Source organism: Myotis daubentonii, chromosome 14 (genome assembly GCF_963259705.1).
Source record: "Myotis daubentonii chromosome 14, mMyoDau2.1, whole genome shotgun sequence".
Classification (NCBI taxonomy): domain Eukaryota; kingdom Metazoa; phylum Chordata; class Mammalia; order Chiroptera; family Vespertilionidae; genus Myotis; species Myotis daubentonii.
This window is the reverse complement of record NC_081853.1, coordinates 58,697,919-58,723,773: the sequence shown is the minus strand read 5'-3', so window position 1 is coordinate 58,723,773 and position 25,855 is coordinate 58,697,919. Positions and strand designations below refer to the sequence as shown.

The window sequence follows — 25,855 nt, the reverse complement described above, 5'->3', positions numbered from 1 at the left end:
CCCAGGCACCGCCCACCTCTGGGAGGCCCTCCCCACCACCACCTCCCTTTCCCGCTGCCGGCAAGCTGACCTCTGCTCAGGCCTGTAAGGGCCATCCCCTGGGCTGTGTAGGGGGACACTCAGCCCAGTGGCACCTAAAGCACTGCCCCAGGGACCCAGACTGGCCACCAGTCCCGTCATTATGTCTCCAGAGTATTTATCACCCTCCCCCAGCTCTCCTCTGAGTATCTGACCAGCATTAGAACCAGCGGGTTCCCCCACCGTGGCAGAGGAAGTGATCCAGAGAGGGGCAGTAACCATGGTTACCAAGGGCGGGCAGCAGATGAGGCTCCACTCACTGAACGCCCAGGCTACCTGACACGGGACAGCTGGGCAGGCAGAGGGCAGGCCAGGAAACCCAAAATGAAGGCCCAGACCTCAAGGGTAAACGCATCAGAACGTCCCGAACCAAGGAGACCATGAAACAAGAGGAGCCGAAGGGGGAAAGTAATTCCAGACCAGCCCTCAAGTCTTTTGTTGTTTTATTTTTTAAATAGTTTTAATTTTTTAAAATGTTTTTTAAATTGTTGATATTACAGATATCTCCCACCCCCCCCCTTAACCCCCGTCCTCAACCCCCCAGGTCTTCACTACCCTTTTGCCTGTGCCCGTGGGCTATGCACATCCTATATAATAAAAGGGTAATATGCAAATTGATCGAATGGTGGAACGACCAGTCGCTATGATGTGCACTGACCACCAGGGGGCAGACGCTCAATGCAGGAGCAGATGTCCCTTGGTGGTCAGTGCACTCCTACAGGGGGAGCGCTGCGAGAGGGCACAGGCCGGGCTGAGGGACCACCCCCTCCACAGTGCACGAATGTTGTGCACCAGGCCTCTAATAAGTATATAAGTTCTTTGCAAACCCTCGAGTCTTGAATCTCAACTTTCAAAAAGTAAAACTCAGTTGATATAAATTAAATAACACAAACGCAAAGACACGTTCATGAGATGTTAGCACAAAGTTTCCATAATTAATACAGATGAGCAGCGCCCAAGAAGGAAAATGTGTCGGTCTGCCAGGCACCACACCGACGGTACCGGCTCAGGCCGAGGTGGCGTGTGGCCCCCAAGACTCACTTCCCCACCAGGACCCTCTACTGCATCCACACCAGCCAGCGAGGCCCTCGGAGCCAGTCCGGGCTAGCTGGCCCTGAACAGCACGTAGAGCACTGGCATGGCGGCCACGATCGTCAGGCAGGTGACCAGCGTGCTGTAGATGGTGTTCCTGTTGACCTGGGCTTCCAGCCGCTGCTCCATGTCCGGCAGCACCAAGACCAGGCCCCCCGGCTCCAGCGCAGAGCCAGGCAGAGCCGGGTCGGCGGCCTTCGCCAGCTGCACCACCCCGGCCACTTGGCCGAAAGTCTTCTCCAGGCGGCCGAGCTGCTCTCGCAAACCCTCCAGACAGGAACGGACCTGCCGGGAGTGGCTGAGCTGCTCTCTCAGGGCGGCTGAGAGGACGTCGGCGTCACTGTCCCGGGCGGGGGTCCCTGCCTGGGCCCCAGAGCTCGGCCCCGGCTCAGCCTGGACCAGGCCCCTCAGGTCCGCTATGAGGTCGTGCAGGTCCCGGTGCTGGAGGGAGTAGCTGGACGCCTGTTCCCGAATGGCCTCCTGGAGGCTCACGGGCCCCTTCTGGGCCTCCAGCAGCAAGGCCTTCAGCTCCTGCAGCCGCACGCGGTTCACGTAGGTGGAGCCGGCCACGCCGATCAGGGCCCCCAGGACCGACCCGATGAGGGACCAGTTCTTGGTCCTCTCGGCCCGCGTGCGCTCCTTCTCGTGGCTTTCCCGCACGGCCGCCGAGAAGAGGGAGAACTTCTCTCGCTCGGCGTCTTCGGCCCGCAGGTAGGCTGTGCGCAGCCTCTTCTCCTCCTGCGGAAGCGCAGCTGGTTACACAGCGGCGACGTGCAACCGGGCCCCCGCCACGGCTGCCAGCAGGTTCCCACGGTCACCCGGAGGCTCAGCCTGTGCCCGGCACAGATGACATGCCAACGAATGCCGGCAACGTGAGCCTGGTGCGGGGGGAGCAAGGGAGTCGGGGTGGCCGGAGCGGCCGCACTATCCTCCGACCCGAGCCGTCTTGGCGTTTGCCAGACGAGGAATGTGCCTACCAGAGGGGAGTGTCTGGCACCCTCTGGTGCCCCTCCTTGGCAATCTGGGGCCAGAGCACGTGCCCGGCACGTCCACCCAGAGGCGATGGGCTGAGCAAGCCTGGGGCCCTGTCTCTCCAAGGAGCTTCTGGTTTACTCCTGCCCAGGCCTGACCATCAGGCCAGCCGGGACTCCCACCTGGCCCCTCCCTGGCCTGCCCGCCGGGCCCTGCCCAGGTGAGGAGGGCTCCCCGGGGCCTACCTGCAGCATGCGGTGCTCCAGGGTGGCCAGCTCCAGGTACTGGCTGTCCTCCTTGGAGATACGGTCCAGGCGGTCCCTCACCTCCTTCAGCTTGGCCTGCTGCACCTCCACCTGCTCCTGAGCCTCGCGGACAAGGCCTCGAGCCACCATGAACACCTTCTCGGCCTGCGGGGAGAACAGGAAGTGCCGGCCCCTTCTCTCCTCGCCCACATGGCCGGCTCGTTCCCAACCATATGGGCTGGGGGGGCGGGGTGTGGGAAGGGCAGGAAGGCTGAGCCTCAGAAACAGAATCCTGGCTCAGCCAGGCACCCCCAAAGGGCAGCCCTGTGCCCCCGTCAGAACCAGCGGGTTTACCCACTCACGTGGGAACACGCGCCCGAGGACCTGGGAAACGGCCGAGAATGCGCACGACCTGCGGTGCCAAGCCAGCGACTGCGGTCGGGTCGGACAAACCCCAGAAGGAAACCTGTTCTGAGCACGTTGCGGCGATGGGAGAATTCTCGCTTCCTGTCACACAGTGTTTTACAAAGTATCGTACTCTCAAAAGGTATCAGCTTGTGAGAACGTTTAATAAATGACTTCAAAATGCAACGGGTGTTTAACTTTAAAGCCTGCCTTTAACATTTATGTACAACGTTTTTTGTACTCGTTCGATAGAAACTTTCCTGGCCACTGGGTAACGCTAGCAATGAAACTACTGGTCCGCAACGTTAAGACGTTCTGTGCGTCACCGTGTTGACACCTCACAACAGCGCCAGGGGAGGCACTGCTCAGCCAGGGTCATGGCCTCCAAGGGGCGGGACAGCACTGGGCCTCAAAACCTCCTGCGGGCCCAGGCCGGTGTGGCTCAGTGGATAGAGCGTCTGCCTGCGGACCAAAGGGTCCTGGGTTCGATTCCAGTCAAGGGCACGTACCTCGTTGCAGGCTTCTCCCCGGCCTGGGCCCTGGTCGAGGCTCATGCAAGAGGCAACCAGTCGATACGTGTCTCTCACATGGATGTTTCTGTCTTTCCCTCTCTCTTCCACTCTCCCTAAAAATCAATGAAAAATATCCTCGGGTGAGGATTAAAAAAACACAAAAAACAAAAAACCCTCCAGCGGAAGCCCACGTCACCCCCTCGCGGCGCTGGTCTGCACGAGGCAGGGGCAGGGGCAGGGGCAGGGGCAGGGGCACGAGGCAGGGGCAGGGGCAGGGGCAGGAGCACGAGGCAGGGGCAGGGGCAGGGGCAGGGGCAGGAGCACGAGGCAGGGGCAGGGGCAGAATGCGTTTCCGCCGCCACAAAGGACGACAATCACGGGCAGCGCTTCCCCCCTCACGGTACGAAGTTCCCCACGGCCTCCGCCTCCACAGGGAGGTTCCATTCCACGCGGGGCCGTGAGAGCGGGGACGGGGCGCAGTCACCCTGCAGGCAACTCGCATCACCCCACGCAGCCCAGGAGGGAAGTACCACTGCCTGCCCGACGACCTCGTTCGTGGCCAGGCCACTGGTCAGCCGCTTGGCTCCAGGAGCAGCGCAACCGGGCGGCCGGAGGGCGCTCCAATCCCCCCGCCCCCCCAGCGGAATTCGTTCAGGAAAAGGCCAGTCTGGATGTGGCTGGCGACCTGTCTGGCAGGAGCCACCGGCCGCTTCCCGGGTCAGAGGACGCCCTCCTGCCGGCCTCCTCACCTCCGCCACGTTCCCCTGGGCCTCTCGGACCTCATTGAGCCCCACAAACTCCTCGTATCTCTCCCACCAGGCGGTGGCCTTGGCGGCGGCGCGCTGCTGAAGGCGGTGCCCCAGGGCCCGGCCCTGCACCGCCAGGCGCTGGGGCAGCCGCAGGGCCTCCTCCTCAGGCCTGTCCTCTCGGGGCTGCCGGGCGCCCGGGCTGCACAGCGTCCTGGTCGCCAGGAAGTCCCTTCCCAGGAGGCCTCTCCGCACCAGCGCGGGGGGCACGCCCACGGCGTACTGCATGGCAGGCACGGTGCTGCACCCCGACATCAGGAGATCTGTGGGGGGACACAGACGGGTCAGCTCCCGCTGAGGAAGGCTGGCCACTCAGGTGGCGAGGCCTCGGGTCAGCTCTGAACCGACCCGCTGCCATTAAAGGGTCCAAACCGAGCGCCACTCTGCGGGGCCTGGAGGCGGCGGCGCCAGGACAGTGGCTGCCAGGGAAGCCACATGTAGGGAACCAGCCCCCACCCCCTCCACACCAGCCCCCGCTGCACCCACCGCCCAGGGCTCTGCTACGACTCAGATTAGAACTCTGGGCCCACGTTTCTGACGTCGAAGAAAATGGCCAAATCTGAGTTGTGTCCACGCTGACAAAGCCCCACAAACGCCCTAAGAAACTGAGGACCCGAGGGGGCTTCGGGGCAGGTTCCCGTAGCGACCATCAACCTCCCAGACACCCCGGAGGTGCTCACAGCGAGGACCCAGCCTGTCCCAGCGGCGGACGGGCCGAGGTTCCCAGCAGCGGACAGACGGACGGGCGAGGTTCCCAGCAGCCTGTCCGCCCGCCCTCCACGCCCACACGCTCCAGGGCGCAGGCTCCCTTTCACTCGTCCCATGAGCTGCTCCCCCCTCTCCAGCCGCAGCCACGGCCACAGCTCAGCTCCTGGGGCCCCTGCCTTTCCAGCCTCACTCTGATGTGTGGGGCCCCACCTACTTCTTCCACCTGAAGCTCCACTATCCAGTCAGGCCTGGCCACCCCCAGAGCAGCTGTGACAGGGGAACCCCCCTGCCCAGGAGAGGGCAGCCCTGGCCAAACCCCTCCTCCACCCCCAAGTCCGGACCCAGAGCGACACCTGGTGGCCAACGGCAGAGGAGGCTGGACAGGGAGACACTGGAGGCGCTGCAGGTCCGAGAGGGGCTCCCTGATGCGGGTGACCTGGGCACAGGGGGCTGAGCCACAGCCCCGCCGCACGCCCAGCCTGGAGAAGCTCGAGCCCGAGCCACGCTGCAGGGTGGGGGCTCAGCCCCTGGACAGCGTGGCCGGGCCGAGAGCGCGAAGGGGGCCTCCCCGGGGCAGTGGTTCCGAGCTGCTGCTGCCCTGAACCCGAGTCCCAGCGCTCAGGCCCACGGAGCATGTGCCATCCACAACCCAGGGGTCTGGCAGGCCACCCAGGCCTCACGCAGTGCCCACCGCACATCGGCTGTGACCCCGGAGCCACCCTGCGGGCGAGGCCCTCCTCAGGCAGCCTGCAGCCCAGCCCAGCCTAGCCCTGCCCAGCCCAGCGCGGCCCAGCCCTGCCCAGCCCAGCGCAGCGCTCCCTCCTCACCCCCTTCTCTCCCGGAGGCTCCACCAGCCAGGCCCAGCCGCAGCGCCTCAGACTTCTCCCCCCACATCTGCAGCTTCCAGCACCCTCTTCCTGAAATCACGCCCCCTCTCCGCTCCCTCCAGCCTCCCTCGCCTTCTCTCCCGGCTCTTCCTCCACCAGCAGGAAGCAGCCCGGGCCCGGCCCCAGGAGGGCACCCGTCCCTGGCAGCGATGGTAGCTACAGCCTCCTCCGCAGCCTGGCTTCCTGCCCTGGCCGCACAGCTGCTCTGCACAGGGCGGCCAGAGGCTACTCCTCCGCCAGGTCCATCCCTCAGTTCCCGACTCCCCGGCATCAGCCCCAGCCCTGCGGTGGCCAGCAAGCCCTCGTCCTCTTCCTCCTCTCCGTCCCGCCCTCCACTCGGCCAGCCCACCAGCTAAGCACGGCCGCCTGCGCCCTGCATTCCTCCGCCCGTCCCGTCGGCTCACCCTGATTTCCGTGTCTTTGCTCAGGTATCACCTGTTGGCAAGGCCTTCCTGGAACCTCCCTCTGCCCACCTTGCCCGCTTTATTTCTCTCCGTCAGACACACGTGGCCTTTTAAGTGCTACCTAAGCCCTCCCTCGAGAGGAGCTCGGTGACATCGGACTGCTCTTCCCTCCAGGCTTGCCTTTCCCACAGCCTTCGCCGTCTCCATCGATGGAAACCCCTACGTCCAAATTAGGCCAACAACCTCTCGTCCTCCCGACCGGCTTCCTCTCCCACCTCACGTCCAGCCCTCGCCGCTTCCTTTCCAAATCCAGCGTCCCTCTTCCTCTTGCCCCTGCCCTGCCCCCACTCGTCCCAATGGCCCGGGCATCCCGGGGGCCTCTGGACAGGCCTCCCTGCTTCTGCTCTGGCCCCTACAGTCTCCTGCCGACAGAGCTGTGGTCCTTTCAGAACATGTCTCTGCTCAAACCCTGCGACGGCTCCCCATTTCTCTCAGGCCAGAACCAACCCTCCCCATGGCCTCAGGGCACACCTCCTGCTCTCCTGCTTCCTGGCCTCATCTCCCTCTAGTCTCTCCTCACTCTGCTGCAATCACAAGGACCGCCCCCTCCCCCCACAGCTTTATTGAGACACTAGAGGCTTGGTGCATGAATTCGTGCACAGGTGGGGTCCAGTCGGCCTGCCCTGATGGGGGTCAATGGGGGCCGCCCGGGCCAGTGGAGGGGGGGGGCACAGGAGGTTGGCCAGCTGACCCTGCCCCCAATTGGAGTGGGCGGGGCCAATCAGGGGCTGGGCCTGCCAGGGAGGGGGGGGTGAGAGGCCGGGAGGTTGGGGGGGGCGGGCCAATGGAGATCGAGCCAGTTGGCTTTGGCAGTGCACATCATAGCAACTGGTCATTCCAGTCACTTGGTTTTTATACAGAGAGATAGCTGCCATGTGCCGCTGTGTAAGTGGCAGGTGTGCAATGCCATGATGTGATACACACACAAACTGCTAAATGTTTGCCACAATAAGGTTCCCTAAGCGTCCTTCAACGCACACCATTGCGGTGCGTGGCTTTCTTGGTGCGGCTGGAGCGCACCGGCCTCTCCCCCTGGGGGGCCTCTCCCCCTGGGGGGCCTCTCCCCCTGTCTCCCCCTGGGGCCTCCGCACCGGCTTTCAGTATCTGTGCCGGGAGCTCCCCGCCCTTCCCAAGACCTGCTCAACCTCACTGCCACCCCCACCCCCCGGCATTCCTACCCACTGCCTCTGCTTTACTTTTCTCCAGGGACGTGCCACCCGACCCGCGACAGGTATTTCTCGTATTTGCTGGGCTTCCGGTCCGTCCGTCTCACCCCAGGACGTCGGCTCCGCCGGGGCAGGCGCTGTTCCGTCCGCGGCTGCGTCCCCGGTGCCTAGAGCACTCTTTGCACGTAGCACACACTCAGCACAAACACGATTTGCAAAAAGCCGCCACCCGGGCTATACGATGAACCCCAGTTCCCTCGGGGGGGCCTCCAGGCTCCGGGACCGGGCGGTCTACCCCCTCCGCCGCCTCCCTCGCTCCCCAAGCCTCGCGGCGCCTTCCTCGGTCCACAAACGCGCCAGGCTCCGAGGTCTTCGCACAAGCCCTTTCCTCGACCTGCAGGGCTCCCCTTCCCGCGCACGGCCCGGGGCTGGCGCCTTCCGGTGAAGCACCCCTCCCGGCGCCGGACCGCCCCGGCCGGCGGGACCCCCCGTGCCACCCCGCGTACCTGGCCTGCCTAGAGCCGGAGCCGAAAACCCAGCGGAGCGCCGGCGCCCGCCTTCAGCGGGCCGCTTCCGGCAGCGGGCACACGACTTCCTGTTTGGGAGCCAATCAGCGGGCCCGGTGGAGGCGCAGGGGCGGGGCCGGGGGCTCCGCTTCCGGTGGCAGGGTCTGGGGCCGGGGCGGCAGGCACCATGTCCGGCCGCGAAGGTGAGTGTGCGGGTTTGGCGGGGCGGGGCGGGGCGGGACGGGACCCGGCGACGCGGGGCCCGGGTGAGCGTGCGCGTGTCGCCCGCAGGTGGCAAGAAGAAGCCCCTGAAGCAGCCCAAGAAGCAGGCCAAGGAGATGGACGAGGTGAGCGCGGGGCGTGGGCGGGCGCGGACGGGTGGGGGCCCGCGGGGTGGGACCCCGCCGGGAGGGACCCCGCCGGTTCGGAACCCGCCTGGACCGAAACCGCTCGCCCCCCCAGGAGGACAAGGCGTTCAAGCAGAGGCAGAAAGAGGAGCAGAAGAAGCTCGAGGAGCTGAAAGCGAAGGCGGCGGGGAAGGGCCCCCTGGGTAAGTGAGGGCCGGCCGGAGCCGGAGCCGGACGCCTGTCCCGAGCACCGGCCTGAGGGCGGGCGCAGCAGGCCCCGTCCTGCCCCCTCGGTGAGTGGCGAGGTCGCGGGTCTCGGTCCCCGCCGGGGCCAGACGTGGCGTGGCCGCAGCAGGCAGCCCGGCCTTCCCTGATGAAACGCAGCGGTGCCGTGCAGATCGCGCACGAAATGCCCGCCGTTGGGTTTCCGAATAGCCCGCAGCCTCTGGCCCCCGAGTCGTGTTCTCGGCTCGGGACTCGCTGCTCATGGTCGACGGTCGTAAGTGCTGGGCGTCCCGGTCTCTCGACGTCCGGATGAGCCTGGACGGAAATGCCAAGCACAGGCTGGCGGGCTGTTGCTCCACGTGCTTTCAGCCCGGCCCCTCCGCTCTGCCCCTTTTCAGACCAAAGATGCGCCAGGCCCAGCAGCCCCATGTTTTCTGTGCCGCTGCAGTGCTGTCTGCGTTCATCCATTAGGGATGCTTCCCCCGCGGGGTCTGTGCCCAGCTGGGTCACTGAGCCTCCTGGGGCAGTAGAGGCTGGGAGGGTGGGGGTGTCGTCCCCAGGGCTTCTCCCGTGGGTTTCACTGTTAGCCACATCGCACTGAGAGTCCTTTTTGAATGCTGTGATGGGGTATCCTTTTTTATTTTTTAATATATGTACATTTTTACTGATTTCAGAGAGGAAGGGAAAGGGAGAAAGAGATAGAAACATCAATAATGAGAGAAAATCATGGATTGGCTGCCTCCTGCTCAGCCCACACTGGGGACTGAGCCTGCAACCCGGGCCTGTGCCCTGAATGGGAATGGAGCCATGACCTCCTGGTTCATAGTTGGACGCTCAACCACTGAGCCACGGGGCTGGGCACATCATGTAACTTTTTAAAAGTTTAGTTTGCCACAATAGGATCTTCATTCCTATATGTTTCCTATATGGGGCATACTTAATTCTACAACTGTTCCTTAAATTACCTGTTTGCCACAGCTGTAGTCATTTGTAAATAGGGAAAAATAAGATACTGGATCATAATGTAGAAGGTAGTGTGGTATGATGTGACAGGGATATAGATTTGGAAGTCAGACTGCCCGGCTGGCATCCTGGCTTCATCACAGCCCAGTTGGTAACGTTGAGTAACACCTGACACTAAGACTTCAGTGTCTGTACAGTGGGTTGCTAGGAGACGAGGCTCAGCGAGCCAGTCTGCGATGAAGCACACGACAGGGTGTAGCTCCAGGGCAGTCACAGCCCTCCTGTGCCCTGCCTCATCCTCACCCTACTTCCCCCGGGGTAGGTAACATGGGGAAGACCCGTACATGCTTGTGTCAAAGAGAACGCCCACCGTGAGAGCGGAGCCTTGCTAGGGTTCCCACCAGAACTGTGTTCTCCCCTAACTGACGCTTCTTTCCTTTTGCAGCCACAGGTGGAATTAAGAAATCTGGCAAAAAGTGAACTGTTCCTGTGCCTGCGGCAATGGTGATCCTTAGTTCCATTCCTGTTTTAACATCAGGATTCCCTGTCATCACATCTCTTGCCACCTATAGCTAAAATGAAGTGTTGTCTTGGAGGCTGTGGTACATTTAAGAATAAACTTTTGTAAAAAAAAGTTAATGATAATGATAATCATGCATTGGCTCATCTCTTCAGTTCTTCTCATTCTGCCATTTCAACCGTAGCTGTGTGGTCAGAGTAAACCCAGCCCAGAGTCCTGTCGAAGTGTGTTCTTCAAGAGGTTCTGTACCACCTGGAATTAAACCAACTCGCTTGAAATGGGTGTCGTTTCTGTGTGGTTGTACATACGAAAGAATACGTGACCTTAGTGGGAGAGTTTGTATTTTGGGAAGAAAGGCCACCCTTCTGTGTTAGGACATCACATTGCCTTTTGACGGGGATGCTCAACTGTTCGTGTAGAGACTGCTACGTGCAGGCTGGGCCTGTGCCTGCAAACAGTTCCTGTTGTCAAGGAACTTCTCCAGGAGGGAGCAGGACAAGCACATGATCTGCGCCATGAAGGGAAGCAAACGGAGAGAGTCCTGGAGTTGAAGAAGCAAGCTTACTCCCGGGTCCCCGGGTCTATCCAACACCCCACATTCAGTCCGTCAGGAAAGTTACATCGGACCCTTCATATTTCTCCCAAGAACCATCCCCAACCCTAACACCCTCACCTGGGTTATTGCAGTCACCTTCCTGCCCCGACCCTGTTTCCCTCCCGTCAGGACCGAGCGACCTTGCTGAACTGTTACCTGCTGTCTCCTGGGCTCGAACTCTTCAGCGGCTTCTTCGAGCAAAAGCCAGAGTCTCCGCAACGACAGTGAAGCCCTAAGGATCCGGACACAGCTCCTCCTCCTCACCCTGATCCGTCTGGGCCCCAGTGGCCTATGTTCCAAGCCAGCGGCCTATATGCCTCACCTTGCCACCGGCGCCTCCCGGCCTGTCACTCTTGTAGATCCTGGAGGCCCTTAGATGGCCCGCTCTTCCTGGCCACTAGAGTGGAGGCCCAGTGTTTCATTTTCCCTGGGCACTTGTTGACTCCTGTTCTGACAGGAGCTTCACTCCAGGAGGTGGTTCCTGGAGGACAGGCCACCCATAATGTGTGCTCAGTGCGTAGGTACTGAGGCAGTTCAGAGGCACCAGTCTCTGAATTTCCCCTCCGGAACCCCGGACAGCGATGGGAATAATGCTAAGCTCCTCTCAGATGTGTCCACAGGGTCTCCCCAGCCCTTGACTGGGCGGTTAGAGCGTCGGCCTGCAGACAGGGTCCCGGGTTTGATTCCTGGTCGAGGGTACACACCTCGGTCCCCACGGGAGGGGGAGGCCACCCATCCATGTTGTCTCTCGCACACAGATGTTTCTCTCTCCCTCCCACTCTCTCCCTAAAAAAATGGGGGGAAGTGTCCTCAGGTGAGGTTAAAAAAACAAACCCCAAAAGGTCTAGAAATGGTCAGATTTTGCTAGGGCAAAACTGGAAAAGGTTTTGATAAACTGAACCCTGTTTTATGACGAAAGTGCTTGGTGCTAACAGAAAAGGGGGAGAGCCTGCTGGGTCCTCCTGGGAAGCCGCGGGCCACCGGCACCGTCTTGGGGCTCGGGGCCGGGGCTCTCCCTGTGGGGCCTGGCCAGCTGGCACCCCGCCCTCCCCAGAGCCAGCGCCGCAGTGGCCCAGGCGGAGCCGAATCCCTCCGGAACCCAGTGCGCTCCTGCCTCTGCACATCGACAGCAGTTACGACTTCAGCCTCCAGCGTCCGGGCAGCTGAGGGAAAGGACCAGTGACCTCAAACACCAAGCGCTGGTATTCGAGACCCGCTAGGCCTTTCACTTGCCGCCTTCACGGGCATTCCCAGGCGACGCCCGGCACCGAGCGTGCAAGGCTGAGGGCACTGCCCGCTCCTCTCCGACACCCAGCTCCTGCGGGCCGTCCTGCACATGCTGCTGCCGAGAAAGCCTGCCGGCCAGTGCTCTGTACGGCCAGCGCCTGGGGGCCAGGGCCGCCGCGACTCCCCGAGCCTCTCGCGTCTGTACCGGCCGGCTCGTGGGTGAAGACACCCAGGCGCTCCGCGGACAGAATGGGTGCCGGTACCTGCCGCGGACTTGGCTCCCACCCCCAACACAGGCACCTGCAACACATGCAGGACTCGAACATAACTTCTCACCACGGCTCCGTCTATTCGCTTCCCCGCCGGACCCCACCCCGAGGGGACCTCCGCGTCTGCGAGAGGTGGTCCCGGTGGTCCCGGTGGGTCGGGCGGGTGAAGCGAGGTGGCGGGACGAACCGCGCCGGAGGCGGCCTCGATTGACGTGCGCACGTGAGCGTCCCGCGAGCCCCAGAGCCTGACCGTGCGCGGCAGGCAGCACCCGCGCGGGGGCTCGGAGCCCAGGACGCACCCGGGCCGCCGGACCTCGGCGCAGGGCCGGGTCTCAGGCCCGCAGAGCAGCAGCCGCGGGGGCGGGGGGCGGGCAGTGGGCGGGGCGGGGCGCGCTCGACGTGCGTCATTTCTCCGCGCCCGCCCGCCGGCAGCCGATTGGCCCGCGGGAGGGGGCGTGGCCTCGGCGGCGGAGGCGGCAGGCGGCGCGCGGCGGTTGGTCCACCTGCGGCCTCGCGGCGACCCGGCGGCTCTGCGCCTCAGGCGGCGGGCGGCGGGCGGGATGGCGGGAGCCCCCGCGCCGGGCAGCAGGCGGCGGGGCGGGCCCCTGGCGCCCGGCCTCGGCCCGGCGCCCAGCAGCAGGCAGCCCCCGAGCAAGCGGGCGCGGAGCTTCCCGTCGGCGGCAGCCCCGGACCCCGAGGACCCGTTCGGCCTTCACGGGGACTTCACGGCGGACGACCTGGAGGAGCTGGACATCCTGGCGTCGCAGGCCCTGAGCCAGTGCCCGCCCGCGGCTCGGGGCGCGTCCGGTGAGTGCGCCGGGTCCCCTCCCCCCCCCCCCCCCGGGGCGACGCGGCCCTGGGCCCGGCACCCACGCCGCCCTTCGCTTCTTCCAAGGCTGGGAGTTGCTCGCCCCGGCTGGTGGGGCTCCGTGGACGGAGCGTCGGCCCGCAGGCGGGTCCCGGGTTCGGTTCCGGTCGGGGCACACGCGGAGTTGCGGGCTCGATCCCCAGGAGGGGCGTGCAGGTGGCAGCCGATCCATGATCCTCTCTCATCATTCATGTTTCTATCCCCTCCCTTCCCCCCTGAAATCAACAAGAAAATTTTTAAATAAAATCTAGGAACTGCTTGATGTAAGCAGCAGTCGTGCCCCCGAAGCTCCTCTGATTCTGGGGGGAGACATGGGTCAGGAATGTCACACACCGATTTGAAACGCAGGAAACTAGGTTAACAAGGAACTAGTTTCTGAAGCTCTTGGTTCTAGCAGGTCCCTGGGACACGCTCCCTCCACGGTCAGAACCGGCGCCTCCGCCTGAAGACCCATTCCTGCGGGAGGCCACGGCCCCCCTTGAGCTGCGTGAGCGGAAGGGCCTGGCAGAGGCAGGAGGTACGAGAGACTTGCTCCTGTATAAACCAGTAGTTGAACTAGGAGCCCACCCTTGGGGCTGCAGTCACTGAGCAAGGAGCAAAAGACAAAAGCCCCTCCATCATGGAGCTTACCTGCTATCTAGCTGGGGACGAATGAAGTCTTGGGCTCCCAGAAAGAGAACGTCTTTCTTTCTTTTTTTAAAAAAATATATTTTATTGATTCTTTTCAGAGAGGAAGGGAGAGAGAGAGTTAGAAGCATCGATGGGAGAGAAACATCGATCAGCTGCCTCCTGCACACTCCCCACCGGGGATGTGCCCACAACCCAGGCACACGCCCCCGACCGGAATCGAACCTGCGACCCTTCAGTCCACAGGCCGACGCTCTATCCACCGAGCCAAACCAGTCAGGGCGAGAACGTCTTTCTTTTAAATACATATGTTTTATTGATTTCAGAGAGGGAGAGAGAGAAACCTCAGTGATGGGAGAGAATCATGGATTGGCCACCTCCTGCACAGCCCCTACTGAGGATCAATCCCAAAACCTGGGCACGTGCCCTTGACCGGAATCGAACCCGGGGACCCTTCAGTCCTCAGGCCGACACTCTATCCACTGAGCCCAGCCGGCCAGGGCGAGAGAGAGAGGTTTTGAGGGCACCTGGCGTCTCTTGGGTGTCTCGCAGGCATCTTCAGTTCCACAGTCATTTCCTGGGGACCCAGTCCTCCAGCATCTCCAGCTGGCACCTGGCAAACAGACCTTCAGAAAACACTGGCCGGTGACCAGATGCTCCGCACCGTGGTGACTAGCACCGCTGCTCTCAGCTGGCACAGGCAACGCTCCCTTTCCGTGGCCTCACACAAAATTCCCTCCCAACTCCTGTACCTTCACCTCCTTAATGCACCTCTGGAATCCGACCTCTTTGCATCATCTCTGCCATCTTCCTGATCTAAGGTACCACCGCCCTCCCCTGGACAACAGTCTAGGACAGCCGTGGGCAAACTACGGCCCGCGCGCCGGATCCGGCCCGTTTGAAATGAATAAAACTATTGAATAAAAAGACCGTCCCCTTTTATGTCATGATGTTTACTTTGAATTTACATTAGTTCACACAAACACTCCATCCATGCTTTTGTTCCGGCTCCGGTCCAGGTTAAGAACCCAGTGTGGCCCTCGAGTCAGAAAGTTTGCCCACCCCTGGCCTAGGATGTCTTCCCAGTTCCAATCTGACTCCCTACAGGTCAGACTTCACAGCACAGCCAGCGTGATCTGTTCAACACGCAGACGGGCTGCGTCTCACACTGATGCGCGTGAACACCCCTCCCGCGGTTTCCAGTGGGAAGACCAGAACCCTTCCCGTGGCCTGACGGGCCCAGCGCGGTCTGTCCCTTTCCTGCTTCCTCCTCGGGTTCAGCCACACTGACCTTCCTTTATTCCTTGAGTTCTCCCTGCTTCTTTGCGACACAGAAACTGGGCATTGCTCTCCTCATGTCCTGTGAGCTCCACGGGCACCAGGACAGTCGCTTTGCTCACCATCCCATGTGCCTCAGGGACTGACCCAGGCCTGGACTATTGTAGCTGCTCAGTACGGTTGCATCATAGATCATTGAGTTCTGACCCGCGAGATCTGCACAGCGCCTTTCAGCCTTTAGATGAGACTTAACAGTGGGGGGTGATGGGGGGAGGGTGGTGGCATCTGTTAGTTCATAGGGATCATTTCTGAGTTTGAGTCATTCCTGTATCTCATACTAGATCTTTCTCTACTTTGCTTTCAAGAGTGATTCTTTCCAGCATTGCCTGGCAGAAGTGGGACAATGCTGGGAACTGTTTCTTACAGGTGTTCATAGCGCCCCCAGATCAGGTGGGGTGTCCAAAAGTCCTGCAGGGAGAAACAGAGAGAGTGCTGCAGTCCAAGATAATTTTGAAATAGAGTTACTTCAGGCCCAATACAAAGAACTTAAAGAGAAGGTAAGTGACTTCACCTTTGGTTTCTGCAGCTAATCCGTCACTTGTGCATGCATGGTGCAGTGACATATAAAAGGTTTTTTTTTAAATATATAAAAGTTTTAAAATGATTTCAGAAGTCACCCCATAAATGGGGGAAGGCTGGGAAAAGAAAGCCAGATCATTGAGGCCGAAAGAGACTCAATCCTGAGATTCCTAACAGACCAGGCAAGAAAGGAAACTGTACACCAGACCCCCCCAGAGATGCGGGCTTCTTGTTGTAGCACAGACAGTTCACAGCAGGTGTCACCTAAGGGACACACATGTTAGTGGTGGCTGTTCTCAGTAGCAGTTTTGCCAAAAAAGCAGATATCCTTCCTGAGACCAACCTGGTCCCTAGGGAACCAGGACGTGATGTGGAATCTTAGTTCTGTGAAGTGTGAGGCTCAGTGGGTTCCCAGCGTCTGCATGCGTGAGGGAGGTGTGTGTGTGTGTGTGTGTGTGTGTGTGTGTGTGTGTGTGTGTGAGAGCCGCCTTGCTGGGCATCAGCCAGTCAGTGAGCAGGCCGAGCCAACCCCAGTGGCGTCTGGGGGGGCAGGTACTGGGAGCGCCCACTGGTCTGTGGGACCCGTTTCACGCGCGCTCTCTCCACCTCCCAGCCGCGTGTGGACGTAAGTGCATGTGTAATTTTCCCTGACAAGCTTTTCACAAGGTCGGTTTGGCATTTCCAGATGAAGGCAATGGAAGAAGAAGTTCTCATTAAAAACGGAGAAATTAAAATTTTGCGGGACTCACTGCATCAGACAGAATCCGTTTTGGAGGAACAGAGAAGATCGCATTTCCTGCTGGAGCAGGAGAAAGCGCAGGCACTGAGCGACAGGGAGAAGGAGTTCTCCAAAAAGGTGACCCGCGCTTTTCTGTTTTCGTTTCGGACCCCAGCTCGGCCGCTCGCTGGGTTCCTTTAGAAGCAGCGGCCAGAGTTCCTGTGAAACTTCAGGAAGATGCCAGCAGTTCTGTGTTCAGTACTTTCCGTCACCAGCGAATGCGGGTCCTGTTCTCCAGGCTCTGCATGTGGCAGGGAAGGGCGTAGATGCCTGCTCTGCTGTGGTGGTTGGTCTTGGCAGGAAGAAACCACTAGCTTAGACCCCAGAAGCAGGTTGCACGAGGGGAACTCAGCCGATCTAGTTGCTTCAAAAGGAAAGGGTCGGCTCCCGGGGGAAGTGGTGTGCGGCCCGAGGGGCTCAAGCCTGGCCAGGCCCGTCCTGAACCGCTGCTGCAGCCAGGCTCCATCCTCAGGGTGCAGGACGCTCTCTGCAAGCGCCTGGGCTCAGCGCCTGGCTCCTCCTCAAGCTGTAAAATTCTGGGGAAGCTTTAACATTTAAGCGCTGTCTGACCTGAGCCAGGCGCCTGTCCCTGAACCAGTCACTGTCACCACAGAGGCAGTGGCTGTCCTTCAGATCACATGGTCAGAGGGGGGTGCCTGCTTCTCGGGGGGGTGCTGTTCTGCAAAGAAGAAGACTAGGTGTCCAGTGGATGCCACCCTGCCCCTCGGCACTTCCAGAGCTATCACTTCACTCAGCAAACTTAGCAAACTTGACAGCAGCAACAGCACCAACAGCGGTGGCTGTCTTTCCATCTACATGATGAAGAGCAAGGGCTTAGCAGTCAGACCAACCAGCGTTAGAGTCCAGCTTCATGACACCAGTGGTGACCTCGGCAGTGCCCTGAGCTCTGGGCCGCACATCCCTCATCTGTCCAGGAAGTGACCTGGAGGGTCGGTGAGACCAGACGTTCTGCACTGGTGCCTGGAGCGAGCCTGGCACGGAGCGTGCTCGGGAGGGACAGCGGCTATGGTGGCTGCGGGTCCCGAGGCTAGAGCAGCAGGTCTGGGCACATGCATGGGTTTTAGTGAAACTTCCAGGTGCTCTGCCCTGACTTCCCAGAAGGCCTGGGATTGTGGGCCACCTTCACTGAAAGGTCACATGGGCTGTGAGATAGGGCCCTTGTCAAGCCCTGTGCTGGGCATGTGGCCGGCATTCATCTGATCCCCCACTGTGAAGACGGGTGTTTCTGGCAGATGGTGCTGCCTTTCAGCGAGAAGGCTGAGCCTGATGCTTCAGGGCATCAAGTCAGCAGGCTTTCACCCTTTTTTTTTTTTTAGCACATTTTTGTTCTCATCCTCACTGCTGTTCCCCTTTAGCTGGGGATCTGGAAGCTGGTGGTATCTGCATGTGACGTACATGTGACGAAGTATGTTTCTTCCCTTCCAGCTCCAGTCGCTGCAGTCCGAACTCCAGTTTAAAGATGCGGAGATGAATGAATTAAGGACAAAGCTTCAGTGCAGTGAACGAACACATAAGCCAGCTGTTCCCTCCGTGTCCCACGGCAGGTGAGGGCGGTGCGTGTGTCGGGGGAGGTCTGAGGACGGCGTCAGGCTAGTCCTGCGGGCGGTTAGACTCTGCACGTGGCCCCGGGTCCTCTTTGCTGAAGGCTCAGAGGTGGTTCGGATGAGGCTGGGATGGGTGGGGGCGGTACAGCATCAAACCCACACTCTAGACCTGCTTCCGTGTGTAGGACTTGGTAACACACCCCCTCGGGCTGGAAGAGGCCAGCGAGGTCATCTCCAAACTTCTGGGGGCGTCCGTCTTCACTTGTGTGTCGTTTGTGTTAAATAACTGATTTTGCCCCCAGCGTCTGTGGACATTCCCCTCACCCGCTGCCCCGGGGCCTTTGTCCAGCAGCCCCGCTCTTGCTGCAGGTGTGATGAGCTTGTTGGTGGCCTGTGTCCGCTCCCTGCTTGCCAGGAAGGCGGGACAGTGTGGTGTCAGCCTTGACATTTGCTTAGTGCGGCTCAGGCGCCTTTTCTGGTGGTGAGCGTCTGCAGCCTTGGCCCTTCATGGGCCGGGTGTGCAGTTGCATGTTGCCTTGTGGTCCAGGTAAGAGGAGAGCGGAGGGGACCGGTCCTCACCCTTCACACAGAAGGGCCTTGGCTGACACCATCAGAGGGTGAGACGGCCTCGAACACAGAGACCATGCCCTGAGGAGCCGGCTCCCTTTCCAGCTGCAGGACACAACACACCATTTTTTCTTAATTTAAAGACTTTTAAATCATTTTTTACTTTTCAATTATAGTTGACATTCAATATTATGTTCGTTTCAGGTGACAACACACCTTCCAATTGACCCTCTTTCTACTGAAAATCTTTGACTTTAGTCCCTATTTAAAAAGTGGTCATCCCACATGAAAAACATGTTTTGATAGAATTATGGCCAATATTTTGGGGGATTAGAAGAATATGGAAATAAATGAAAGTTTTTTTCAACACTTTGGATTAAAATGCCTTGAATTTTGTTCTGCTTTGCGTGTTTATTACTGCACTGTTAAGTCTTACTACGTTTCTTTTTATTTGTTGGGGAAGCGTTGGTTGGTCACAGTGTGTAAGTTTCAGGTGTACAGCTTCCTGACACACATCTGTCTGCTCCATTGTGCGCTCACCACCCGGACTCAGGCCTCCATCACCTTCCGTGTGACCCCTTTACCCTCCGTGTCCTCCCCCACCCCGCCCTCTGGCAACCACCGTGATGTCTGCCTAGGAGTTTGTTTTGTGTTTGTTCATTTGTTGTTTTCTGTCCCACATGTGAGTGAAATCATGGTTCTCGTCCTTTTCTGTCTTCGTTCGCTTAGCATCCCTGTGTGTAATGGCAGCGGCTCCTCTTTCTTTATGAAAATGCCTCTGCGGTTATGTGCTGACCTGACACAGATGACAGACGTGTGCAGACAGATCACATGAAAAGCTCTAAGCCTGTTAGAATTTATAACCAGGTATTTGAAGTGTTTTTAGCAGAATCATTACTTTGCATTCATAGTTAACTGTTTCTAGTCCTAGGAAAAGCCCTTCTGTGGTTCTAAAGTCAGAAGCGTGTTCTCCACAATTTGGAAAACCATCTTTCCCTACAAAGGAGTCTTTTAACGCTAACATGTCCTTTCCCCACCCCCGCCACCCAGAGCCAGGGTGCAAGTCGCTGGCAGGCCGAGAGGGTAAGTCAGTCTCCGCTGCCTATTGCTGTGTAACCGACCCCCCAAACTTGTGGCTTAAAACGAGTCTTTATTGTCTCCTGGTCTCTGTGGGCCAGCAGTTCTGACAGGGCCCATGGCGATGGCTTGTCTCTGCAGGGGCTAGAACCCCAGCAGGCGTGTCTAGGGCTCAGTCACGGGGCTGGCAGTGGAATTCCTCTCTGCTGTGGGCGCCTCCACAGGCTCTGTGGCTGATCTCATCACCTGGTGACTGGCTTTCACTAGACCTAGCAAACCCAGAGAGGGGGCGGAGCCAAGGGGGGAGGGCGCCCGGCGGGGGCTGTCCTACTTGTGGCCTCGCTGCGGGAGCCGTAGCGGCGCTTCTGCACGTCCTGTTTGTTGGAAGCACATCGCTGAGTCTGGGCCACGTGAAGGGGAAGGAAGCTCGGGCGCACCTTTGAAGGGAACGGTGCCAAAGTGCTGGCAGGCGCATTTTAGACCCCCTGGCAGCATCAGAACCTGCCAGAAACACAGCTCGTAGCAGGGCCCTGTGTTCCCCTCCTGCCCAGCCTCCCTCTTGTCCCGCCCAGGCCGGACCGAGGGGCACCCCTGCTGTCCAGAGACCAACAGCCCAGCAGCAGGGGGGCTCCATGGAGACCGTGCTGTGCCAGCTCAGCTCACCCTCCGGTGCCTGCCCCGCCCCTGCCGCTCGCAGCCCTTTCCAGCCTCTGGCCATCGCCCACCTCTGAGAGCCTCAGCCACTCACCCCTGGAGTCCAGGGGCAGCGTGGGGTGGGGGGACGAGCAGGCAGTGGAGCCCACAGCCTGGCCAGGAGGCCCCGTCCACTGCTGACCGGCTGGTGTGATTTAAGCCAGTTCCTTACCCTCGTGCCTCAGTTGTCCTCTCTGTGGAACAGCTGATGACAACACCTGGCAGGGCTGCGGGCAGCCAGTGAGCCACCGTGCAAAGCTCTGGGAACAGCAGCAGCACCAAGGACAGGAGTGGCTGCTGCTGTGCCACTGCTCGCCTGCAGGGGGCGAACGGCTGCAGCTCCTTTTCCTTTTCTCATGGTTCCTGTTTCACACGAGGAAGAGGACGAGAGGCAGGAGGCCGGAAGTAGAAGACTCTGTGTTCTAAGCCACTGTATTTAGCGTTGCTGATAGGCCTGTGCCTTTGTGCTCGAGTTTTGATTTACATTTTATCTAATTCCAGAAAATAAGACCCACAGTCTGGGAGGTGACCCCACAAAGCAAGAAGAGTCCCCAAAAAGTCTTGTTGGCAGCCTGATGCAGAGATCAAACCCTCAAGGTACCAGAGCCCTGGCTCCTGCAGGAGGCCTGCTGGCTCCCACTGTGCTCTGCAGGCTGCGCGTCCTCAGCCAGGCCGGGAGGGGCCATGGCTCCGCGCCCCAGGCAGTCCTCCCGAGGGTCCGCCCCAGGCAGTCCTCCCGAGGGTCCCGGAGGCGTGGTTGTGACTCAGCAGAGACTGGAGAATGGCAGGGCCCCGGCAGGCGTGTCCCAGAGCCCTCCGCACCAGGGGCCCCAGTGGGTTAGTGGCACCCAGGGAGCCCTCCGTTTCCTCCGAGGACACAGAAAGGCCTCCGTGTGAGCGCCTGCGAGCGCCGCCTTGTCTTCTGCAGGTTCCATTTTGATCAGCCTTCTCCTGAAGCAGCCGTCGATCCCGGGGTCACCCCTCGGTCTGTGCCACCTGCTGAGCTGTGGTTCTGAGGCTCCCACCAGCACCCTGCCGCAGCCCCTGGGGCTTGGCAGGTAAGCATGACTCCTACAAAGCTTGTCGAGAAAGAAGTTTCCAGAACTTTCTGGGACTTGGCCAGCCTGGGAGGCCTGTGGCTGGACAGGGCAGCTAGAGAATTTGGGGGGCAAGTTGTCTGGGGCCTTGACCGTATCCCCATCTCACGCTGTGCCTTTCCTTTTGTGTCTGTCGCTAGCGCCGGGGCTGGGATTTCAGGCCTGAGGACCACAGGCTCTCGCGAGGGGCCGTTTCCCCTCTCGGCCCTACGAGAAGCACAGAACCTGGCTCTGACGGGACTGAACCTGATCGCCAGGGAGGAGGACTCCTGTGCCGGGGCCTCAGCAGAGGGGGACCCGGGGGCCTTCCCGCTCTGCCCGCTTCCTGGCGCCGTGCACCTGCTCCCCCTGGTGCAGTTCTTCGTGGGCTCACACTGCCAGGCGCTGCAGGACTCCGCAGCAGCCAGGAGGAGCGGCGCTCCGGGGGGCTCACCCTCCCGCTCCTCCCGCGGGAGCACCGGGGCGGAGGCCAGCGCCGAGGACTCCCTCTGCAGCCTGGAGAGCTGCTGCGTGGCCTCGCTGGGCGTCCTCCAGCACCTGGTGTGCCACAGCGGGGCCGTGGTCCGCCGCCTGCTGTCCGGAGCGGGGGAAGGAAGCCAGAGCCCGCCTCCCCCTGGGAACACCCCCTCAGCCGCGGGGGGCCTTGCCGGGGACCAAGGCCAGCACCCCCTGCTGGAGGCGCTGCTCCGCCTCTTAGCTTTCTCCTCCGCAGCCACAGGCCACCTTCCAGCCAGCCTCCTCAGCCAGTGCCTTAAGGTGCTGGTGAAATTAGCTGAAAACTCTCCCTTTGAGCTCTTGCCCAGGTACCGTGCGCCTGCGAGCGGTTCTCTGTGTCTTCCCTGGCCTTAGGGCTATCCTGTGGCCCTGGGGCTTGGCTCATATCTTGACTTGTCTGCTGCTCAGTTCTAGGCCTTGTTCAGGGAGTTCTGAAGTGACGGGGAGTGGGACTAGGTATGGGGAGCACCAAGGAGGTGGTTTGTTGGGTTAACGCTGCCGCTGTACAGCAGTCAGCAAAGACACGCAACAAGAGGCCGCTAGCTGCTGTGGAGGAGTGTCCTGCCCCCGGACGGGCAGAGGCTGGGCCAAGAGGCCTTTGAACCTGGACATGGATCAGGCAGACCACATGTCACAACCACATCTAAGGGGTCCCCAAGGAAGCAGCAGGTGCAGGGGGTCTGCCCATCACTGCTGTGCCCACCTCGTGCCTGAGCCGCAGGCTGCCTGCTCGGGGGTCTGTGGGCAGGGATGGCACAGTTAACAGCTCACGAGCCCTCTGGTCCTCAGTTCCTACCGTGGGGTCCCCGAGCCGCACGCCTGGGGGCACCTGCACACCATCCAGCCCGTGCCCCCGTCCAGTAACACACACACACACACACACACACACACCCCGCTGCTGCCCGAGACGCCGCTCACACTGGGTGGCTGCTGCCGCGTTAGCTTCTCCCTGCGCTCAGCTCCTGTGTCTAAGCACTTCAGGTCCTGGTTTCCACCGGACGGTGTTCTGGCTGGTCTGGTCCATCCCTGAGGTGGTGCCCAGGGCTGGCAGGACTGCAGTGCGTGTGGGCAGCTGGTGGGCACAGGGCTCACCCAGCTGCCAGGCAGCCCAGCTCGGGGGCTGGCTGGTGGTTTCGTGTTTGTTAGATGACGACACGAGACCACGTCTTACCATTTCTCTTGACAGACTCCATCCTCCATTCCTCTCAGCTTGTCTGTAGGACAGCAAACCTCAGCCCTGAGGGCTTCCCACAGCCGGATGGCGCCTCTGCCGCCCGCAGCCCAGCCCCGGCGCTCCGTATTGCTGAGTGACCTGGCCTGTGTGGAGGCGGGAAGCGGGTCCGAGACCCCAGGGGCAGGGTGCTGGGTGGGTTCCCAGCAGTGCGTCTCCAGCCTTTGCTCTCGGTCACTGACACTGCCTCCCGCCCAGAGCTTCTCCGAATTCCTTCACCTGCCAGCGGAGCCACCACCGCTCCCACGTGATCTTGGCGCAAAAGCCGGGACAGGTGCCACCAGGGAGGGCGCCATGGCTGTAACGCAGTACGTGATGCTACGGGCGGCCGCCTCATGCAGGGCACCGGGCTTGAGGGCGCATCCCCCTCAGGCGCTGGGAGCAGTCGGTCCAGGGCTGCCCCCCGGCACCAGGACGGCGGGCCTTGGGGCGAATAGCGCGCCCCACCTCCAGCCGAGCGGGCCGGGTGCCGTCGGCGGGGACGCGCTATTGTACATGAGACGGGCTTTCCGGGCAGCTGGTTTCAGGGCTTTAGCGGACGAGCTAGGTTAGAGCCCAGGGTCCTGGCAACAGAACATTCGGCCTCCCCGCCCACCAGGCAGGGTTTGCTCTAAGGGTTTGGCGGGAACAGTGAGACCTTGTGTCCTGGTGCATTCTGGGAATGGCCAACCCCCGATGCTGTGTGCTCAGAGGCTGCGGGTGCGTGAAGGGGGCACTGGAGGACGCCCCCCCGCCCAGGCTGTGCAGGTGGACACAGCAAATGGCTGTCTCGGGACTTGGTTCCTTGGTAACAGCGGTGCCTTGGGCCTGGCACTGGGGAGCCGTGTGCCCAGAGCCCCGCCCCCGCTCACCCCGTGCGCACCTCCTCTCACCGACAAGGGCAAGGATGGTCCTTGCTCAGGAGGGGGCACGAGACCCAACCAGAGCCCAGTCCACGCCCGTCACTTCTGGAGCCTGGCCAGGCCTGGGTGTGGGCCAGGGCGCTTTCCTCACCTGTGTTCACATCTGCCCCCACTTGGGAGCTGAGGCCGGGAAGAGCTCGGGCCAGTGGGCCGGGCCAGGGAGGCAGCCGCTTCCCAGTGGCACTGAGCGGCAAGGCTGCCTCGGCCACAGCAGCCCAGTGGGGCCGTGCCCACTCGTTCGCGTCCAGGAGGTGGTCGGCCGGCCTCTGAGCCAGTCCTGTCTGCACGGCCTGCGCGGGCCTTCTGTCCCCTCGGGCGGGAAGTGGAGGCGAGTTGTGGGGTCGGGTGAGGTGCCAACCTCTGGGCCTGCATTTCAGGTTCCAGTGTGTGTTCCCGCTGCTGCCACGGTGCCTCCGCCCAGACGTCGCCCTGCCCAGCGTGCTGCTGGCGGTGGAGCTCCTGGCCCTCCTGGCAGACCACCAGGCGCTGGCACCTCAGCTCTGCTCCCGCTCGGGTAAGGGGCAGAGGGGGCACAGGGACAGGCTGGGCTCCGAGGGCTCCTGCACTCGTGGGGGCCCCTGAGCGAGAGGTGGACACCTTTCCAGAAGGGTGCCTCCTGCTGCTGCTGTACATGTACATCACCTCCAGGCCCGACGGCGCGGCCACGGACACGCAGTGGCTCCACCTGGAGCAAGAGGTAACACCACACCCTCCCTGCGAGCCTCGCCCCCTCCGTCCGCTGGGGGAGAAAGTGAACTTGGTCGCAAGTTTATGTGGACACGAACAGGGTAGATGACCACACAGACGCGAGGAGGTGGAGCCCGGGGGCCTGGGACTGGGCGGAGGTGCCCGATGGCTGGCCCTGCCTGGCTGGGCTGGGGCTGGAGGCCTGCGGTTGGTGGGGGGACACAGGTGGGGGTCCTGAGCTGGTCTGGGAAGGCCACACCCACCGCACCCTGGGCCCCATTCATGCAGGCAGCTGTTGGCTCTGAAGCCGGGGAGGCCTCGCTGAGCCCAGGCCTCGTCCGGAACGTCTGCTCTTGCTCTAGGCCTTGTGGCTCCTGGCCAAGCTGGGCGTACAGAGCCCCTTGTCCCCAGTCACTGGCTCCAGCTGCCAGTGCAACACGGAGGTGAGAGCCCAGGCGCGAGGCGGGTCTGTGGGTGGGTGAGCAGCATGTTCCAGGACCCCTTCCTGCCTCTCACCCTAGTGCCACCACTCAGGCTGAGCAGGCTGTTGGGGTGCAGGAGCCCCAAGACCTGACCTCGGCCTGCACCCCAGGTGGTCCGGGTGCTCACGGTGGTGCTGCACAGACAGTGGCTGACAGTGCGGAGGGCAGGGGGCGCCCTGAGGACGGCGCAGCAGAGGCGCACGGTGCGGTGTCTGCGGGACGGGGCGCTGCTGCTGCACAGCCTGTCCCAGAAGGACAAGCTCTTCGCCGTGCACTGCGTGGGGGTCCTGCACCAGTACGACCAGGCCCTGCCCGGGGTCAGCGCGCTCATCCGCAGTCTCCCCGACGTGACCGACTGCGAAGGTGAGCAGGTGGCGGGAGGGGGACACCCTGAAGTGCAGGCACAAGTTGGGTTTCCTGGCCTGCGGCCCTCCGTCCACAGCCTTTGCCAGCGCCGGGCTGCCTGTGGCTCCTGTCGGTCGGCCTGACAGAGCCACGGGTTTTCCAGAGACATCCCTGTCTGATTGCCTGGTATCACTTTGCTCCGGTAGCTGAGCAGGCCTGGGCTGGCGGGGACGGGTCGTTCCGGCGAGGGGGCGGGGGAGGGGAGGCGGGCTTCGGCGCTTCCGGCCTCCGCCAGAGCAGAACCCTCTGGTTTTGGCGCAGAGGCTGCCCTGGATGACCTCTGCGCAGCGGAGCCCGACGCAGACGACCCCGACATGGACTGTGGCTGAGGTCTGAGCATCGCGCCCGCGGCTCCTCCCGGGCTGATTAAAGCAGTGCTGCCGAGAACTGCTGCCTTTTGTGTTGCCTGAGTCTGGTCTGTGCTGGCGAGGGGGAGGGATGGAGCAGCTACACCAGGGAAGGCTGGATCCTTCTTCCGGTCCCGCTGCAGGAGCCGTCCCCATGGCAACAGCCTGCCCAGAGGAAGGAGCCCTGCCC

The 25,855-nt window shown here is 61.5% G+C and overlaps 2 protein-coding genes and 1 long non-coding RNA gene across 8 annotated transcripts; 2 read left to right on the top strand and 1 right to left on the bottom strand.

The window, feature by feature from the left end:
• Nucleotides 1-504: 504 nt before the first annotated feature.
• CCDC51 (coiled-coil domain containing 51) lies at nucleotides 505-7,835 on the bottom strand. Of its 2 annotated transcripts, none has more exons than XM_059664831.1 (4): nucleotides 7,348-7,835; nucleotides 4,054-4,373; nucleotides 2,388-2,552; nucleotides 505-1,908 (listed from the first exon to the last, which is right to left on the bottom strand). In XM_059664831.1, the coding sequence occupies exons 2-4, from the start codon at nucleotides 4,363-4,365 to the stop codon at nucleotides 1,183-1,185; spliced, it is 1,203 nt and encodes a 400-aa protein (XP_059520814.1). In that variant the 5' UTR covers nucleotides 4,366-4,373; nucleotides 7,348-7,835; the 3' UTR covers nucleotides 505-1,182. The 2 variants fall into 2 exon arrangements, with proteins under 2 accessions (XP_059520814.1, XP_059520815.1); XM_059664832.1 differs by having other exon boundaries at nucleotides 7,443-7,835.
• Nucleotides 7,836-7,951: 116 nt separating this feature from the next.
• On the top strand, nucleotides 7,952-10,174 carry LOC132215893 (uncharacterized). Its single transcript, XR_009448631.1, has 4 exons — nucleotides 7,952-8,044; nucleotides 8,133-8,188; nucleotides 8,304-8,391; nucleotides 9,822-10,174. It is a non-coding gene; the product is annotated as an uncharacterized LOC132215893 (long non-coding RNA).
• Nucleotides 10,175-12,440: 2,266 nt separating this feature from the next.
• On the top strand, nucleotides 12,441-25,705 carry ATRIP (ATR interacting protein). Of its 5 annotated transcripts, XM_059664827.1 has the most exons (14): nucleotides 12,660-12,794; nucleotides 14,035-14,303; nucleotides 15,187-15,317; nucleotides 16,025-16,195; nucleotides 17,564-17,682; nucleotides 19,175-19,332; nucleotides 20,521-20,616; nucleotides 20,948-21,077; nucleotides 21,257-21,919; nucleotides 24,122-24,258; nucleotides 24,350-24,441; nucleotides 24,794-24,874; nucleotides 25,024-25,276; nucleotides 25,580-25,705. In XM_059664827.1, the coding sequence occupies exons 4-14, from the start codon at nucleotides 16,025-16,027 to the stop codon at nucleotides 25,645-25,647; spliced, it is 1,968 nt and encodes a 655-aa protein (XP_059520810.1). In that variant the 5' UTR covers nucleotides 12,660-12,794; nucleotides 14,035-14,303; nucleotides 15,187-15,317; the 3' UTR covers nucleotides 25,648-25,705. The 5 variants fall into 5 exon arrangements, with proteins under 5 accessions (XP_059520806.1, XP_059520805.1, XP_059520807.1 ...); XM_059664823.1 differs by lacking the exon at nucleotides 14,035-14,303 and having other exon boundaries at nucleotides 12,441-12,794; nucleotides 24,353-24,441; XM_059664822.1 differs by lacking the exon at nucleotides 14,035-14,303 and having other exon boundaries at nucleotides 12,441-12,794.
• Nucleotides 25,706-25,855: the final 150 nt, after the last annotated feature.

Excerpts from the sequence above, each read along its gene's own strand:
- CCDC51 (XM_059664831.1), bottom strand. The coding sequence starts at position 4,365 with ATGTCGGGGTGCAGCACCGTGCCTGCCATGCAGTACGCCGTGGGCGTG. Across the intron at positions 2,553-4,053 it reads CCCAGGGGAACGTGGCGGAG|GCCGAGAAGGTGTTCATGGT; the intron begins GTGAGGAGGCCG and ends TTCTCCCCGCAG. Across the intron at positions 1,909-2,387 it reads TGGAGCACCGCATGCTGCAG|GAGGAGAAGAGGCTGCGCAC; the intron begins GTAGGCCCCGGG and ends GCGCTTCCGCAG.
- ATRIP (XM_059664822.1), top strand. The coding sequence starts at position 12,548 with ATGGCGGGAGCCCCCGCGCCGGGCAGCAGGCGGCGGGGCGGGCCCCTG. Across the intron at positions 20,617-20,947 it reads GCAGAGATCAAACCCTCAAG|GTTCCATTTTGATCAGCCTT; the intron begins GTACCAGAGCCC and ends TGTCTTCTGCAG. Across the intron at positions 24,875-25,023 it reads GCTGCCAGTGCAACACGGAG|GTGGTCCGGGTGCTCACGGT; the intron begins GTGAGAGCCCAG and ends CCTGCACCCCAG.